Source organism: Primulina huaijiensis, chromosome 11 (genome assembly GCF_012295235.1).
Source record: "Primulina huaijiensis isolate GDHJ02 chromosome 11, ASM1229523v2, whole genome shotgun sequence".
NCBI classification, from domain to species: domain Eukaryota; kingdom Viridiplantae; phylum Streptophyta; class Magnoliopsida; order Lamiales; family Gesneriaceae; genus Primulina; species Primulina huaijiensis.
In genome coordinates this window covers 18321798-18338128 of record NC_133316.1, presented here as the reverse complement: position 1 = coordinate 18338128, position 16331 = coordinate 18321798, and the positions used below count along the sequence as shown (strand labels likewise).

Sequence of the window (16331 nt, the reverse complement as noted above, 5' to 3'; positions counted from 1 at the left end):
CTAAAATCATACATATTAAAATTTTCGATCTTTGAATCGAATTCGAACCTTAAAATTTTGGTGATATTCGATTCGTTTACACTACTAATCAGCACTATTCCACACAATTTTCATTTCTACTCTTTTAATTATTAGTTGTAATTTGATTAAATAGATAAAAGTAAATAAGTATTCATGTGAGTACGTAGATTCTAATTGTTATTTGATATTTACATAAAGATGTAGGGACGTAATCGACCGGTTGTGGTATATAGGGCTACCAAATTTATCCGATTAGGAAAAATTACTCATCCTAATCCTAAACCAAAAGAAAATTGGACCCAAGTAGAAAATAATTGTAATAATTTTATTTATTTATTTTTTGACAACTATGTACATAAAAGAAATTATTATGGAACAAACTTAAATAAAAAAATATATATTATTCAATTGGATTCAAACCAATCTAGATTCAAGTGGTTCCGGATTTGTTTTCAAGCAATCCGGCCCGATTCAACATTAAAGTCAAATTTAGTTCAATTTGGAATCAATCCAGATTAAAATGGATTAAATTAGATCAGATTCTAATATGTTCCAGATTGATCTGAGTATCACTATAAAAGAGTAGATCTCTTATCTGTGAAACGGATCAACTATACCGATATCCACAATAAAAATAATGCTCTTAGCATAAAAAGTAATACACGTGAGACCGTCTCACACAAGTTTTTGCTACTAAAAAAATTTAATCATTCAGTAGTTTCTTCAAAATATTTTTTTATTATTGGCTTCACTGAAAAAATGCCGAAAATTCATCAAACGGGTTGACAAAATCCATAATTATCATAAAAAATAATATTTTTTTATATAAAATAATACTTTTTCATAAGTTAAATCGAATCAGAAATTCGTCTCACAAAATTTATCCGTACAATAATCTGACAAAAATTATTGTGAATAAGTTTAATTTCAATGGTTATCTTTTCCCATAAAATATTTATTCCGACTTTGTTATATATTTTTTTAAAAAAACTTTACTCTTTCCTTCTTTTTATTCGAATTTTTTATCCCATATATTATCATTTTATATTTGAATCAACTATTCAAAGCACAACCCTTTCATGCCATTATCACATTGCTTCATTATTATATTTTTCTCTTCTATCTCCATCGTATCAACTTTCGAAATTTATAAGCAAAAAAAATTTTCAAAATTACATTTAAAAACAATCGAATATAAAGTCCAACCGAATGCCACCAATTTACATGAATCATTCATCCAACACCGCAGTTCAAGAACTTGAACGGGCTTTTCATGATGAAGTTTGTTCTTCAAGGTAAGAAGCAGCTAAAAAGTTAGTCCCAAACTGACATGCCTCTAGATATTACTCACAGGGCACACATCTACGCAAAATTTGTGGTCGACAGAAAGCCGTTTCTGTCCAGATATGCTCATTACCAGGATCGGCGAGTGTCGTGTCCACCGTTATAGTACATCTTTCTCAACTAGAGCAGATATTAGTGATTGTTGTACCTTTTGTCCAGATTCCACATGAACTCTTCATAACCATATTAAAAGCATCTGCCTGCAAAGATCGCTTTTCTGATCACAAGAAACTAGTTGAGAATTTGTAGTCACCTTAACATAAATGAATCAGTCCGTCGAACCAATTTGGGAGGACTTTCCAAGTTGTATCTGTTGGGACACAGGTCCAACTAGTATGAGGCGGCTAGGATATCTAAAACATTAGATGATTTGCTAAATAAGAGAAGTATTGGCAAAGTCATTGCTTATGAAATTGGATAAAGTGGCCGCCCTTCATCAAAACTCAACTTTAAAGAAAAAGGTAATCCAAGGACGATTGCATACCTGAGACACCACGAGCTCTAGTTTATCTGGCCTTCCCCTCACGGGATTTATTTGTTTTCAACACTGCATAATGCTTACACATTAATTCTGTCACAAATTGACGCCCGAACAAGTGGGAATTTTCAAGGATCAAATTTCTTGCAGACAAATCAACAGCATAGCCTCGACCAGGCATCCACTGAAGCAAATGAAGAAGCAGCTCTTTCTTTTCAGATTGCTTAATGTAACGAGAAATGGCCATGTGAAATATGTCCTGAAACAGGAAATGAAACAAAAGCCAGAATCTTGAAATACAACAAATGCAACCGAACACAAAAGAACAGTAATTCATGTAGTGCCAAACACTTTTCTTTTTTATTGTAAAAAATGCTATAGTTGAAAATGTTGCTGCAATATAAATGTTTAAACTGTGTAGTAGATCGAGCTCTATGTGTCAATTTTTATAGTACATAAATAACTATTCCGCAGGCAGCTCCCCAACAATCATCTTCCCAATATTTGCACTACCCAACAATCCATGATAATCAGACGCGTATATTTTAGATATGATGAGAATAGAGTGATTGTTGTGCCAGAAACTATAACTAGCTGCATCAAGAAAAAAAAAAGAAAAAAAAAAGAAACTATAAGTAGCACTAGCAATGCGATTCAAATTTTTTAAATTGTCAACCCCCAAGAGAGATCAATTGCAACCACATAAGATAATAGGATAAATTGTTGTTTCACAATAGTCTACATCCAAGACAAAAACACCCAAATTTGATGATATTGCTAAATAATCAAATTTTTACCGGATCAATATTGCAAGCGTTGCTGTGCAAGGACTTGATCACATCATTCACCAAGTTTATATTGCCTTTATCCATAAATGAGGTAGCAAACTTCTTAATAGCATGCTGAGAAATCAGCTTTGCATTGTCCTGGAAAATATGGAGTGCTCAGAAATGTAAAACCACATGAAGTGATATTCTAACGAAGATTGTCCCAACATAATTACATACCTTGACCACTACATATGCATCTTTCAGAAGTCCTCCTGCAAGTAGAGAGTGTAAAATTCTTTCATGGAGGTCCTTGTTTATTGTCCTTTTGCTATATTTCAGCATATTGTACACCGAGAATGCTTCTGAATGCGCAGCAACTTTACCAAGACAATTGATCAAAGCAATGGAGAGGCCCTGCACTAGAATAACCTGTAAGATACTAGTAATGTTCACTGAGTTTATAGCTTGTTTAATGTCTCATCCTAACAAACAGAACATGTTCATCAAAATTAAAGTAGCATTCAGTTGCTAGCAGCATAAGGTCTCAAAATAACCCAGCAATATAGTTGCGCAAGTTTCGCATAGTTTCAGTGCTTTGTTGTTCAAATTGAAGCATGTTAATCTCCACACATTTGAGAAATACCAAGAACATGCAAGGTTCAGTTCCTGATAAAAATAAATTCAATAGATTTTAGGTCTTTAAATCATAGAAGGTCAACTTCGAGTTACCCTATCACTACACTGGAAGCAAGCATCCAAAAGAAGACATATGAAAGGTATTATTCCTACAATAGCTGAAGTTTTGAGAGAGAATAATTCTAATCATATTATTCACAATAGAAGAACACAGTCCATAAATACACATTAGTGTACAGCTAATTCCTAAAGAATAGGAACTGATACAACAAGATCCCCAAAATTAGGGGCCAACAAATCAGCCTAAGATACATGACTAAAAATATATTCTAATAAATGATAAAGACTGATACGGAAAAGATACACAATAAGGTATACGCTAGTTTGACTAACAACAATAGCTAACCAAAACTGAGGAGAGAGGTTCTGTTACGGACCCAATTATTATTTAGCCTAGATATTTAACAAAAAAAGGCCCAAGTCAGGAAGGCCCATAGGCAGTTACAGATCACGTGGAAGGGGAGAAAAGGAGAAGAATAAATGAGAGGAGAAGGGAGGGGACATTCATTCTGTTGTTTGTTTTTAGGGCTGTGACTAGCTTAGCTAGGGAAATACTAGCATTTGGCTAGAGTTTGTGCAGAGAGTTTCTTAATTTGTGGTTGCAACAGGTTCCATAGACGACGACAAAACAATCAAGCAAAGCTCGGTAAGAAACACAGGCATATGGTTCGGAAACGCCATGCATCATCAGGCATCAATTTGTAATTCCAAATTGTTTATTTGTTCAACCAAATATAAGAACTTTTATGTAAGATAGCTCTCCAACAAGCAACAGTAGTCGTGACTTACCTCATCTAGTTGATGACCTTTTTTGTGCATGTCTTCCATTGTACGGTAGGCAAGTAAATATAACTTCTCCTTGCAGAAATATTTAATCAAAATTTGAAATGTCATCCAATCGGGACTAATTCCAGATTCATCCATTTTCTTCATTATGCTCATCACATTCTTCATGTCCCCTGACCTACAATAGGCACAGAGCATTGAGTTCAAAATAACCACATCATACTTGTCATATTTGGCCTCAAATTCACAAGCCAACTCCTTGGCTTCTTCAATCAGGCTACTTCGGCAAAATGCTGAAATCATAATACTGTAGGAGTAACCATCTGCATATTTTGAGCGAAAAATATAAGCAGTGTCACTTGAGTAAAAAAAGATGTGTATTTATATTACCAAAAGAATCAAGGAGATATTAGTACTCAGAAGTACTGTATTACTGAGTGAGGTTTCTGAGTATCAGTGTCACAAAACATTGTATTCTTCGACCAGTTTTAAAGTCATCGGGAGTTGCACATTAAACATATAGAAGTAATCTATATACTAAAGAAATAACATGTAATTTAATACCTTTCTGATTATTAAGAAGAACGGGATACAGACAATATACCGCCTGTAACAAAAAGATTCCAGCTAAAAACTATAATTTTTTTAAAAAAAAAGTACCATTTTTCACTTCTTTTTGCCTCATTTCATCAAAAATTAGTTTGGCTTCCGTCAGTTGCCCAGACTTTGCAAGTCCATCAATCAGCAAACAGTATGGCCTCTGCAGAGAATGGGTTTTGATTAAAGATGGTCACCTGCTAAAACTATAGAAAATATTTTGGAAAGTAGTAACAGACAGGTATTGAGCAAAAGTCCTATCATAAAGTAAAGTAAAAATGGCGTGATAGGAATATAAAATTTAGCTCATAACTCCATATAGATCAGTTTAGTGGAATTGACAGAAAAAGGATAAGAAAGGTTTTGGATAGTTTACTTCATCCATAGCATTGTCAATTTAGAAGGTAAATATATAAAAGACTTCCTTTAAATTAAAATGATTATTATTTTCATGTCAATACACGTTGATGGCATTAATTTGATATGGAGTTGTTTTCTAGGCACTGTAGGCCTTTTATCTTCAGTTTACTTTTAAGTTCCAAATACACATTAACTGATTTAGAGACCAAAAAATGGAAATATATATATATATATATATATATATATATAGATTAGCATAAAAGAAAACAAGAATGATCATAATATCATATGCATATGATTTTTCAAGTGCCTCTTGTCAACTCTTCTTAACCTTGCTGGTAGGGTAAAGTTCTCTTATCAGATAATTAACAAGCCATTTGTAAAGTACATATTCAGGAGAACAAAATACAGAAAACAAATTTCAGACAGACACGGAGACAAAGGGTCATCATTTTAAATTATAAAGGAATCGCGTGAAGTCAATGAATGATTACCTCATCTTCAGCATAGCCTAGAGCTTGCAGTTCATCCAGTAGTTTTCTTGATTTCTCAAACAATCCTCCTTTAACATAAACTTTTAGCAGTGTTGATAAAATAACCTGCAATAGGGGAAGCAAACATAGTTTCAGCAAAATTGACAAAATGTGGATGTTCTCTTTCTCGCATTTATTGAATTTGAGGTACGAGCATTCTTATAAGAATGGCCTCACCATGGTTTCCGTATAGCTTACAAATCTGAAATGTCATATTCATACTGTATAAAGTTCCATCTATTCTGTACATCCTAATTAGCATGTTAAAGTGATTAACCCATACAAATAGAAAAGGATTTTGTTAACCGGTCAAGGACAGACTTAGAAACTCACTTTATTCAATTCCAATCCTGCAGATTTCATCTCGTGAATCAACTCATCGGCCTTCTTATAGTTGCCATCAACAGCGTATGCATTAAGCAGAGAGCTGTAATGGAAGACATTGGGAGAATGACCTTCACTCTTCATCGCGTCAAAGTATTTTTCTGCTTCTTCATGCAGATTGTTTGCAGCACAAACTGTCAACAATGTTCCATACATTACAATATCCATATGCAACTCTTGAGACTTAATTTCCTGAATCAATTCCATTGCCTTAGAGTAACCACCTTTAACTTTGGCGCATCCCACAAGTAGCTAAAGATGCAAACATTGTTCGCATTGGATTAAATGAAAAAACTACAAAATTGCACAAAACAAGGATAGAAATAAGAGCAGAACAGAGGCAGATTTTCTTTAAGGGGCCATCAATCTCAACGAGATCTCATGAGAGCTTTGAATCATTAAGCTCATAATCTACGGCTCAATTAGCACCATTATCTATTTGGGTTTTACCTATATGTTTTTTGCTTTTGAGTCATATCTATCCAAAAAATTAATACTTCTTAATAGTATAGTAATCATATTACATATTAATACTGCGATGCCAGTTCCAAAAACTTGACATGATCCCGCCACTCCCACCAAAAAGATACAGTAAAATTACAATGACACCTCTATGTCAAAACAGTGATACAATCACGTTACTTCAATAATCAGCGCATTTCGCAGTTCACAAATTCAAAGGAGCTGTGGAACTACACATACATGATAAGAATAATATATTATCCACAGAGAAGGTTGTGGATAATATACATGGAAATGCGATTTGCAAAACTTCTCCACTTGAATACCAACAGATTGAGCTGAGAATAAGGTGCATACCGTACTATACGTCACAATATCAGGAACCAAACCAGCCCCCTTCATTTGATTAAAAAGCTTAAAGCTACTCTCAATCTTGCCGCTCTTTATTAAACAATAAAGAGTGGAATTACAAACTGAGACATTTCCCCTCATGGTCTCATCTTTAATATTACTGTATATCTCAATGGCCTTCATCGAATTAGAACCCCTCCCTACAAACTTTATATAACTGCTGTAAGATGCACTGTTGGTTTTACCATGTTGCTCCATCCAATCAAACAACTGCGCAGAGATAAAATACCAAATTAAATGCAAATAACTGATTAAAATACCAAAATAACAGAATGGCCATGTCATTCCCTAGGCAATATAGGTCATGCATAGTTACATAAAGCAAAGCACAAACATGGAAACTAAATTAGAATTTGGAGACTCTTAAATCTGTCTTATTCTAATGTTATTTTCTAAAGCAATTAAGAAATCATTGATCAAGATGTGTAAAATAATTATTTCACCTACAGACATACAGATTACGACTTTTTACTTGAAAAATACTTATGTTCCCAATCCGTTTTCTGAACCCAATCACAACACTTGTTCTTTAAGCTTTGAGTTATATATACAAACTCCACATTATCTCGGAGGACAATACTAAATGTAGGCATGGGTCTTAAAATTTTCGTTTGAAACCTAAGTTTTTATAGGCAAAATGTCAATTTTAGTCATGTATGTATGTATTGAATTGTGACTTTTTTAGTCCTATATATATTTTTTTGAGTCAATTAAAAATTCACTGGGACATGCACGTATTTTTAACAATGTAACTATAAAAATTTAACAACGATATTAGTCATTTAATTATATAAGTTTGAGAAAAATGACTAAAATTGATCAACGAAACCTCATAGTCATAGGTAGGGGTGTAAACAAACCGAATCAAGCCGAATATTAGTAAAAATTTAGGGTTCGAATTCGGATCGAAATAAGTATATTTGAGTTCGAACTCGATTCGAAGCTCTAAATTTTTAAATTTTTTTGCTCGAGTTCGGTTTGAAATCATAGTTGACATTGAATATGTCCCTACTTCCCAACAACCAGCAGATTTACTCACCGAAGGACTGACAGAGCAAGCTTGCCCTCATAAACATCTATAGTTTAGCTTGAGGGGGAGTGAAGAAATATTTAAATTAGATTAGATCAAATCCTTTATATTTGGTAGGACTGTAAATAGATATAGATTGATTTTTATAACCAAAATCATGGAATTTTGATTTGTATCTGAAAGTATAAAAGATGGATGTATTCCAAGGATTATTGTATTTAATTTATAAAAGTTTTTAATCTCTTTCACTTCTGAAATGGGTATTGTCAAAATAGTTTCCATACAAAAGCGATACTTTTTTTACTTCTAGATGGGTTAATTTTAAGCACAAATTAATCATCTATGTTCGTATCAAATTTCTATTCTTAACACCAACATAGTTTTCAATTTCAACATTGCTTGAACTGAGATTTTCAAAATTCTTTAATCTAAAAGATGCAGGGATGATTTTTTTTATCATGTACTTTTAATAGTATCAAAACCATATTTAGAGAGTAAATGGGAAGTGTAAATATTTGAGTGTCGTACGTAATCTTGAGAGAACATTATCGATGCACCTTACATGAAAAGCATGGGTCAAACCTATGTGATTCAGGTCAAAACAAGAAAAGAAATGGGGACAGGAAACATTTAACAGTCTAAGTGACCTTGAGAGAATTATGTGTGCCTTGCACGAAAAGCATGGGGCAAACTATGCGATTCAGTTCAGCAAACATCTCAAAATATATGAAACTTTATCTTATATTACTCCATGAGACCTGAGAAAGATCCTTCCATCTCTTTAGCTCCCCAAAATGACGCAAAACAACATTCAGGTCTTGTGCTTTCAACACTTCTCCTAATCTGTACAGAAACTGATGTCATCTCTCCATGTAAAGATCGAAATTTCATTTAATAGGACATGGATATGCAAACTCTGTGAATGCAAAAGCCTTCATCTATTTATACATGAGAGTACACCATTTAAGTGGGTATAGGACATGTTATCTTCGAGAAAATAATCCTTGGTAAAGTAAATATTGAACGTGCAAGCTCCATCACAAAACAACATTAAAATATTGAGTACAAAATTCAATGTATTCCCTTAGTTAAAGAACAAGCCCATGACAAATGTAGATATGTTCCAGCCCAAATGGTTGATACATGTCTAGCTCTGGCCCATGACAAATGTAGAAATACGTTAGCCCAAACTCATGAAGATTCGAGAATTTCAGAACAAGAATTTAGTGGATAAAGTTTTCTCCTTACTAAAAGGAATATTCGCTTGTTATAACAAGCTAACAAGATTTATTAGGTCTTTCAATTTTATATTAGTGATGATGATCAATAAATAGGAATGATCTTTATTGTATTATGTGAGAACATTTTATGCAATGAATATATTGCTCATTTCCGATTTTATCATTTTCTCCTTTCTCTAACTTGGTATCAGAGAGCCAATGGCGGAAGCCACATCCTTTGATGAATCGGTCACCCACGCACAGTCCACTGGTGGCAACAACGTCCCTATCATCAACCTTGCAAACCAAATCAACTCAGTCAAACTCACCGACGACAACTATCTCCTATGGGATTTGCATGTCCATTCTGGTATTCGTGGGTTGGGTCTCAAGCTGTTTATTCTTGCTAATCCTCCCGTCCCTCCCCAAGTTCTCATCGATGATAAAGGGGCAGAGATGTTTGATTCGAACTTTATCACTTGGTGTCACCAAGAACAGCTTTTATTTTCCTTCCTTTTAGCCTTCACGTCTGAAGGTGTTCAAAGGCAGATGGATCGGTTGTTTAACTTCCACTCAGTTATGGTCAAGGGTGTCGAGTCTTTTAGCCTCTCGATCTAAAGCCAAGGTGATGCAATATAAACTACAGCTTGAAAACATTAACAAAGGGTAATCTCTCCATGAAAGATTACTTGGGTAAAATGAAGCATTACATTGATATTCTGGCAGTCTGTGGTCACCCTCTTTCTGAAGATGATCAGATTCTTCATGTGCTTGGAGTAATTAGACTTGAGTATGACTCTATTGTTGTCCATGTTACCTCTAAAGTGGAATCTCTCGCCATGTCCGATGTTGCTACACTTCTATTAGCTCATGAAGGGAGGATTGAATCATATTCCCCTGTTGTTGATACATCATCTTCTTCTGTCAATGCTACTGTGTTTCAACCACCAAAGAAACCTCATTTTCATCCTCCGAATTCTGGTTTTTCCCCTCGAGGTCGTGGACGTGGCAAGAAAACTCGAGGAGGTCGTCGAGGTCAGAATCCCAATTCTGGTCGCGCGGTGTGTCAAATATGTGGTATTTCTAGGCACATTGCTGAAAAATCCTACTATCGGTTTGATGTGGATTTTGTTCCCTATCGTCGATCATCTAGAGGTCCTCCTTCTCATGATCCCCAAAGCTTGCATAATGATAGGCAGCGGTCTCCAGTTGCTGCTGCAGCTTCTTCGACATGTGAACCACCAATGGATGATTGGTGGTTTTTGGACTCGGGAGCATCGCACCATGTTACAAATGTCTTGAGCAATTTTGTTGGGTTAAGCGTGCATGAGTAAGAGTAGTATTGGGATGGGTGACCTCCTGGGAAGTTCACATACGTCAAGCTGCTGACGTTGCGCCGCTTGACCTGGTTGACTAAGTGAGCCATAAAGGATTGACACTAGATCTTAACGGATAATATTGTCCCTGCTGGGGACAGAGCCAACGGTAGGAAAAAGGTAAGACTGATCTCTAAGATATGAGCCAGCACCAGCAGATAAACACGCACCTCCCCAGACTCATGGGCCTAACAGCCCGACCCATTAACACCCAAGTATAGGTGCATTCTACGTTGCCACAAGTATAAGGAAATAAAATTGCACCTTAGCTAACAGCTATAGCTTTTGGCCTAATGGTATCTTAACAAATCTCTTTCTTGTCTCAGACTACTAGGGTAATGGTACAATTCACATTGGAAACGGAGCAGGTCTGTTCATCTCTCACTCAAGACACTTGAATTTTTGGTCCTCTTCATCTAGATTTTTTATTCTCAAAAATCTTTTACGAGTCCCACAAATAATCAAAAATCTTATTAGTGTCGGTCAGCACGTTAGCTCGTGACAATAATGTTTTCTTTGAATTTCATTTTACTTTTTGCCTTGTGAAGGATCAAGCCACTCACGGTGCTTCTTCGAGGGAGTTTGCATAAAGAACTATATAAATTCAATCTCGGTCAGCCTCTGCCGTTTCATGAAGATCCAGCCACTTGTTTTCATGCTGGTTCTTCCTCTTCGAGAAATTCCAGTTGCTCGGAAACACACTGCACACAAATCGAAGACACTTCTCATTCCCTAAAACAGTGGCCTCTTATGTTAGGCCACCCTACAATTTCCACTGTTAAAACAAATTTTGTCTCAGTGTAATGTTCCTTTTCCTAAAAATGAAATTTTCAATTTGTGTTCTTATCACCTGGGAAAAAGTCTTCAAATTCCTTTTGATTTGTTTCACACGTCTTTTTCTACACCTTTTGAATTAGTTTATGCAGACATATGGGGACCCTCACATACAACATCTCGAATTAGTTATCGTTATTATGTTAGCTTTGTTGATGCCTACGCTCGTTTTACTTGGATTTATCTTCTTAAACGTAAATCTGAAGTAAGTCGAGTATTTCAATTATTTAACACTCAAGTCGAAGTTCAGTTTAACACAAAAATAACCGCATTACAAATTGATTGGGGAGGGGGGATTCAGATCTTTAACACCATTTCTCCAAAATCATCGTGTTTCTTGTCCGTATAAAATGGGGTTGTAGAACAAAAGCATCGCCATATTGTAGAAACTGGTCTTACTCTATTAGCTCATGCTTCCACGCCTCTTCAATTTTGGGATGATGCTTTCTTAACTGTTGTGTTTCTCATTAATAGACTCCCCACTTCAGCTCTTTCAGGTGAAATACCTCATACTAAAATATATAATAAAAAAGTCGATGATTATTTACTTCGAATCTTTGGGTGTTTGTGTTTTCCTTGCTTACGATCGTATAATCACCATAAACTTAAATTCAGATCAACACCCTGCACTTTTCTTGGTTACAGTGATAAGCATAAAGGATACAAGTGTCTTAGTCGAGATGGTCGCATATTTATTTCAAGGCATGTTAGATTTGATGAAACATCATTTCGTTTGCTCAAAGTACTTTAGAAAATTCTGAGAGTTCACAAACTCAGTGTCTCTCTTCTTCTCCACTTTATCTTCCATTTCTTTCCTCTTACTCACAACCTTCTATTAGATCCATCCGTTCCGCAACCTCAAACTATGTTCCTTCTACAGCTGTCCCATCTAGTCTTGGTCTTCAATTTTAAGACCAGCCTCTCATACTACCTCATCTAATTCTGCTGGTCCTACTGAAGAGGAGAGATCAGCCTTGTTCCCTGTGAATAACCATCCTATGGTTACTAGATCTAAAGCTGGAGTTTATAAACCCAAGGTTCTTGGTGCTCTATTCTCCACCATTTCAGAACCACAGACAGTTTTGGATGAAAAGAAAAGTCCAGATTGAGTTAAGGCTATGGATTCTGAATATAGTGCGCTGATGAAAAATCATACATGGTCGTTAGTTCCACTTCCTTCTGCTACGCCAATAATTGGTAGTCGATGGGTTTATAAACAAAAAATAAATCCTGATGGGTCGATTGCATGACATAAAGCGAGACTTGAGGCTAAAGAGTAAACGCAAACACCGGGATTGGATTACACTGAAACGTTTAGTCCAATTGTTAAACCAACGACTATTCGTATGGTTGTAACTATTATTGTTTCTAAAGCTAGATTATTCAGCAACTTGATGTTAATATCGCTTTTTTGAATGGTTCTTTAACAGAAACTGTCTATATGCTACAACCTCCGGGATATGAGGTTCAAGATGGTGCTACTCCTTTAGTTTGCAAGATGGATAAAGCAATTTATGGGCTTAAACAAGCCCCTCGAGCGTGGTTTGATCACAGGCAATGATCAAGCTTAGATTAAGCAGATTATTTGTTATCTGGACAAGCAGTTTTCTCTTAAGAATCTTGGAGACTTGACATATTTTTTGGGAATTGAAGTTCGCAAGGATTTGCTGGTAAAAACAAAAATGCCAATCCATTGCCAACGCCGATGTCCACAGGTGTGAAACTTTCTTTCAAAGATGGAGATCCTTTTGAGGATGTTACATTTACGAAGCACCATAGGAGCTCTACAGTATCTGACCATTACAAGACCGGATATAGCATACAGTATCAATCGAGTATGTCAGTTTATGCAAACTCCTCTTCTTACTCATTAGAAGGCAGTTAAGAGAGTTCTCAGGTATCTTAATTGCACCATGGATTTTAGCATTAGTTTGACAGCATCGTCCAATCTCTTTGTTCATGGTTATTGTGATGCAGATTGGGGGAACGATCCAAATGATCGGAGGTCTACTTCCGGGTTCTGCTGGTTCTTTGGAAATTCTCCAATCTCATGGAGTTCTAAAAAGAAATCTGTGGTTTCATCTAGTACGGAGGCGGAGTATAGTAGTCTTGAAAATGCAACTTCAGAATTTTCATGGATTCAATCTCTTTTAACAGAACTCGCTTTTGTTGTTAGGGCACTCCTATACTGTAGTGTGATAATGTCAGTACAATTGCTTTAAGTGCAAATCCTATCCTTCATGCTAAAACTAAACATCTGAAGTTAGATATCCATTTTGTACGTGAGAAGGTTGCCTCCAAATTGCTCAGTGTTCAATTTGTTCCGTCCTATGATCAAACAGCGGATGTCTTGAGAAAACCATTATCAGCAATTACGTTCAATCGATTCCGCGGCAAGCTCAGCGTGATCTCCAAAACCCCACTCAGCTTGAGGGGGAAAGTTAAGGAACAAGCCCATGACAAATGTAGATATGTTCCAGCCCAAATGGTTAATACATGTCTAGCTCAAGCCCATGACAAACATAGGAATACTTCAGCCCAAACTCATGAAGATTCGAGAGTTTCTGAACAAGAATTTAGTATATAAAGTTTTCTCCTTCGTAAAAGGAATATTCGCTTGTTATAACAACCTAACAAGATTTAATATGTCTGTCAATTTTATATTAGTAATAGTGATCTATAAATAGGAATGATCTTAATTGTATTCTGTGAGAAAAGATTTTACACAATGAACATATTGCTCATTTCCGATTTTATCATTTTCTCCTTTCTCTAACTTCTGTACGCAAAAGAAAAAAAAAGTAAGCTTTAGCCACCCTCCAGGTCAGCAGAAAATCAAAATTTCAACTTATTTGATGCCCCAACCAAGCAAATGACTCCAACATACTAGCCACATATTACAGATATTTCAAAGCTTCAGTAAAGTAATGAAGAGAGTATAAAATCTCAATCAACCCAATAGTTAGCTCATCAGCATACGAAACAATATGTCATCATGCTTGTTGATGATTAGCACTAAAGCAGATACGTTAACAAGACTGTAAAATGAAATTTAAACTCTATTCCCCCAAGAAAACAACCGAGAAAATTCATAACCAAATGGAAAGAAACGCAAACTCTCGGAAAGTAATCCAACAATAGCAAGCCTGGCCACCGAATTTATACCCAAAACGAGAAGGGATTGCAGGATTCGAGCTAGTAATCTAATGATTTGATAACATGGAATTAGAAATATGTTTGGCTAATGCTCGAGCTCCCGGAGGAGAACAGTACCACTAAAATTGAAACTGTTATCTCTTAGTCCAATCGAAAAGACAAACATAACAAGTATTGGCACAAAATACCACACAATTAAGTTCAAAACACAGTGTAAGATAGCTTCACATTGAACAGAAACTGAGTCAAACAAACCTCAAAAGAGCAGGTGCCAAATCAGAAGTCTGTAGAACCTCAAGAATTGCGGATTGTCTGATTTTATAAGAAGCCGAATGATTCCCAGAAAAACGTGTGGAAGAATTCGTGGGCTGGGTTCTAACTTCGCCTTGTTTCCCAGTGCTAGTTGAGGTCGAGGCTGTCCGCCGCGGCGGAGGCACCACTGCTAAGGCGGTAATGGGTGGAGAATTCTTGATGGGTCGGGTTTTCGGGAGACATAGCACTGATTGATAGCCATTTCCAAGCACAGATGACACCTCCATTGTCTTAGGATAGCGATGCAGCGGGGAAATGAGGAAAAAGGTAGTGTTGCAAGTGTTTATTCAATAAAATAGAGTGGAGAGTAATTTGTTTTTGTATCTTTTATTTAAAATTTAATTTTTTTATTAGTATATTTTAATTTTATATTTAATAAAATTTAAATGAAAAAAGTTAAAATTTTCACGACTCATTTCTATCATGGTTTACAGAAACGGTATTGGAATGGTCGTTCCGGAACGAAAACGAGGCTCACTTTGACGAAGTTCCGGGGTGTGAACGTTGATACTTTGGATCGTCGTTACGTATATAGAAAACGCCGTGTTATCGGTGGAACGACGCGGATCGACGAAACAAAACATTAAAATTTTAAAAAAATTGGGTCGAAGTGGGTCAAGCTCTTATTTTGGATCGAGCTCGACCCAAGAGCTCTTTACAAACTCTTCACATTTTGTGAAGAGCTTGGGTCGAGCTCTTCACAACTCACACCTGGGTCGAGCTCGACATAGGTCTGAAGAATGGACATTGCATTGCTGTAAATTTTAATTGATTTCAATTTGGGTTAACATATGTACCTACAATTAAAGTTTTTTCAAAATTTTAATTGATTATAACCCAAAACTTTTTTAATAGTATATTTCAATTTTGAGAGGGTTGTGAAAATTTCGATATATAACAACTTGGGGTTTTGGGTCGAGCTCGACCCAAAGTGGAGTTTTTGGAGGTAGCTCGACCCACGTTCAGTACACGAATAACATGGAAGCTCGACCCATTGAGAAACATTAAACATTCATTCGATTGGATATGTTGGAGTGAAATTTGTTATGAATTTTTTAGATTCCACAATTGTTATGAAATTTGATATGAATTTTAGATACATTAAAACATTCAGTCGATATTGAACTCACATTGCTCGACTAAATGATACATTTTTAAAATAAGTTTCCACTATTGATATGAATTTTTTAACAACTTACTTAAATTATAATATATAACTCGTATTAAAATGTTTACATAATTATAAATTTTTTATATATTTCATATATGTAGGACCGAGTGCTTACCGTTTTACCAAAAGCTATAGCTGGTGGTAATGGTGCAACTCAAATCTTTTAAAACGTACAGCAACTCAAGTACCACGGTTCGAACGCTCTACCAAGCAGGGACAATTATTGCACCCAACAATATACATTCTAATTATATTTAAATAGATCATCATAAATATCAATTATATATAATATCAAAAGCTCAAAATCCACCAACTCTATCCACTCGACCCAAAATCGACCCAAAACCTAAACCCTAAACCAAACCCTAAACCAAACCCCAAACTCCACTC

General features: G+C 35.6%; 1 protein-coding gene across 3 annotated transcripts; it reads right to left on the bottom strand.

Moving 5' to 3' along the window:
• Nucleotides 1-1449: 1449 nt before the first annotated feature.
• LOC140987945 (pentatricopeptide repeat-containing protein At1g10910, chloroplastic) lies at nucleotides 1450-15021 on the bottom strand. Of its 3 annotated transcripts, none has more exons than XM_073456739.1 (11): nucleotides 14714-15021; nucleotides 8631-8715; nucleotides 6789-7052; nucleotides 5919-6221; nucleotides 5547-5651; nucleotides 4756-4855; nucleotides 4099-4418; nucleotides 2851-3027; nucleotides 2641-2769; nucleotides 1850-2102; nucleotides 1450-1718 (listed from the first exon to the last, which is right to left on the bottom strand). In XM_073456739.1, exons 1-10 carry the CDS (start codon nucleotides 14995-14997, stop codon nucleotides 1872-1874), a joined length of 1998 nt encoding a protein of 665 aa, XP_073312840.1. In that variant the 5' UTR covers nucleotides 14998-15021; the 3' UTR covers nucleotides 1450-1718; nucleotides 1850-1871. The 3 variants fall into 3 exon arrangements, with proteins under 3 accessions (XP_073312840.1, XP_073312839.1, XP_073312841.1); XM_073456738.1 differs by having other exon boundaries at nucleotides 1450-1675; XM_073456740.1 differs by lacking the exon at nucleotides 8631-8715 and having other exon boundaries at nucleotides 1450-1675; nucleotides 14714-14853.
• Nucleotides 15022-16331: the final 1310 nt, after the last annotated feature.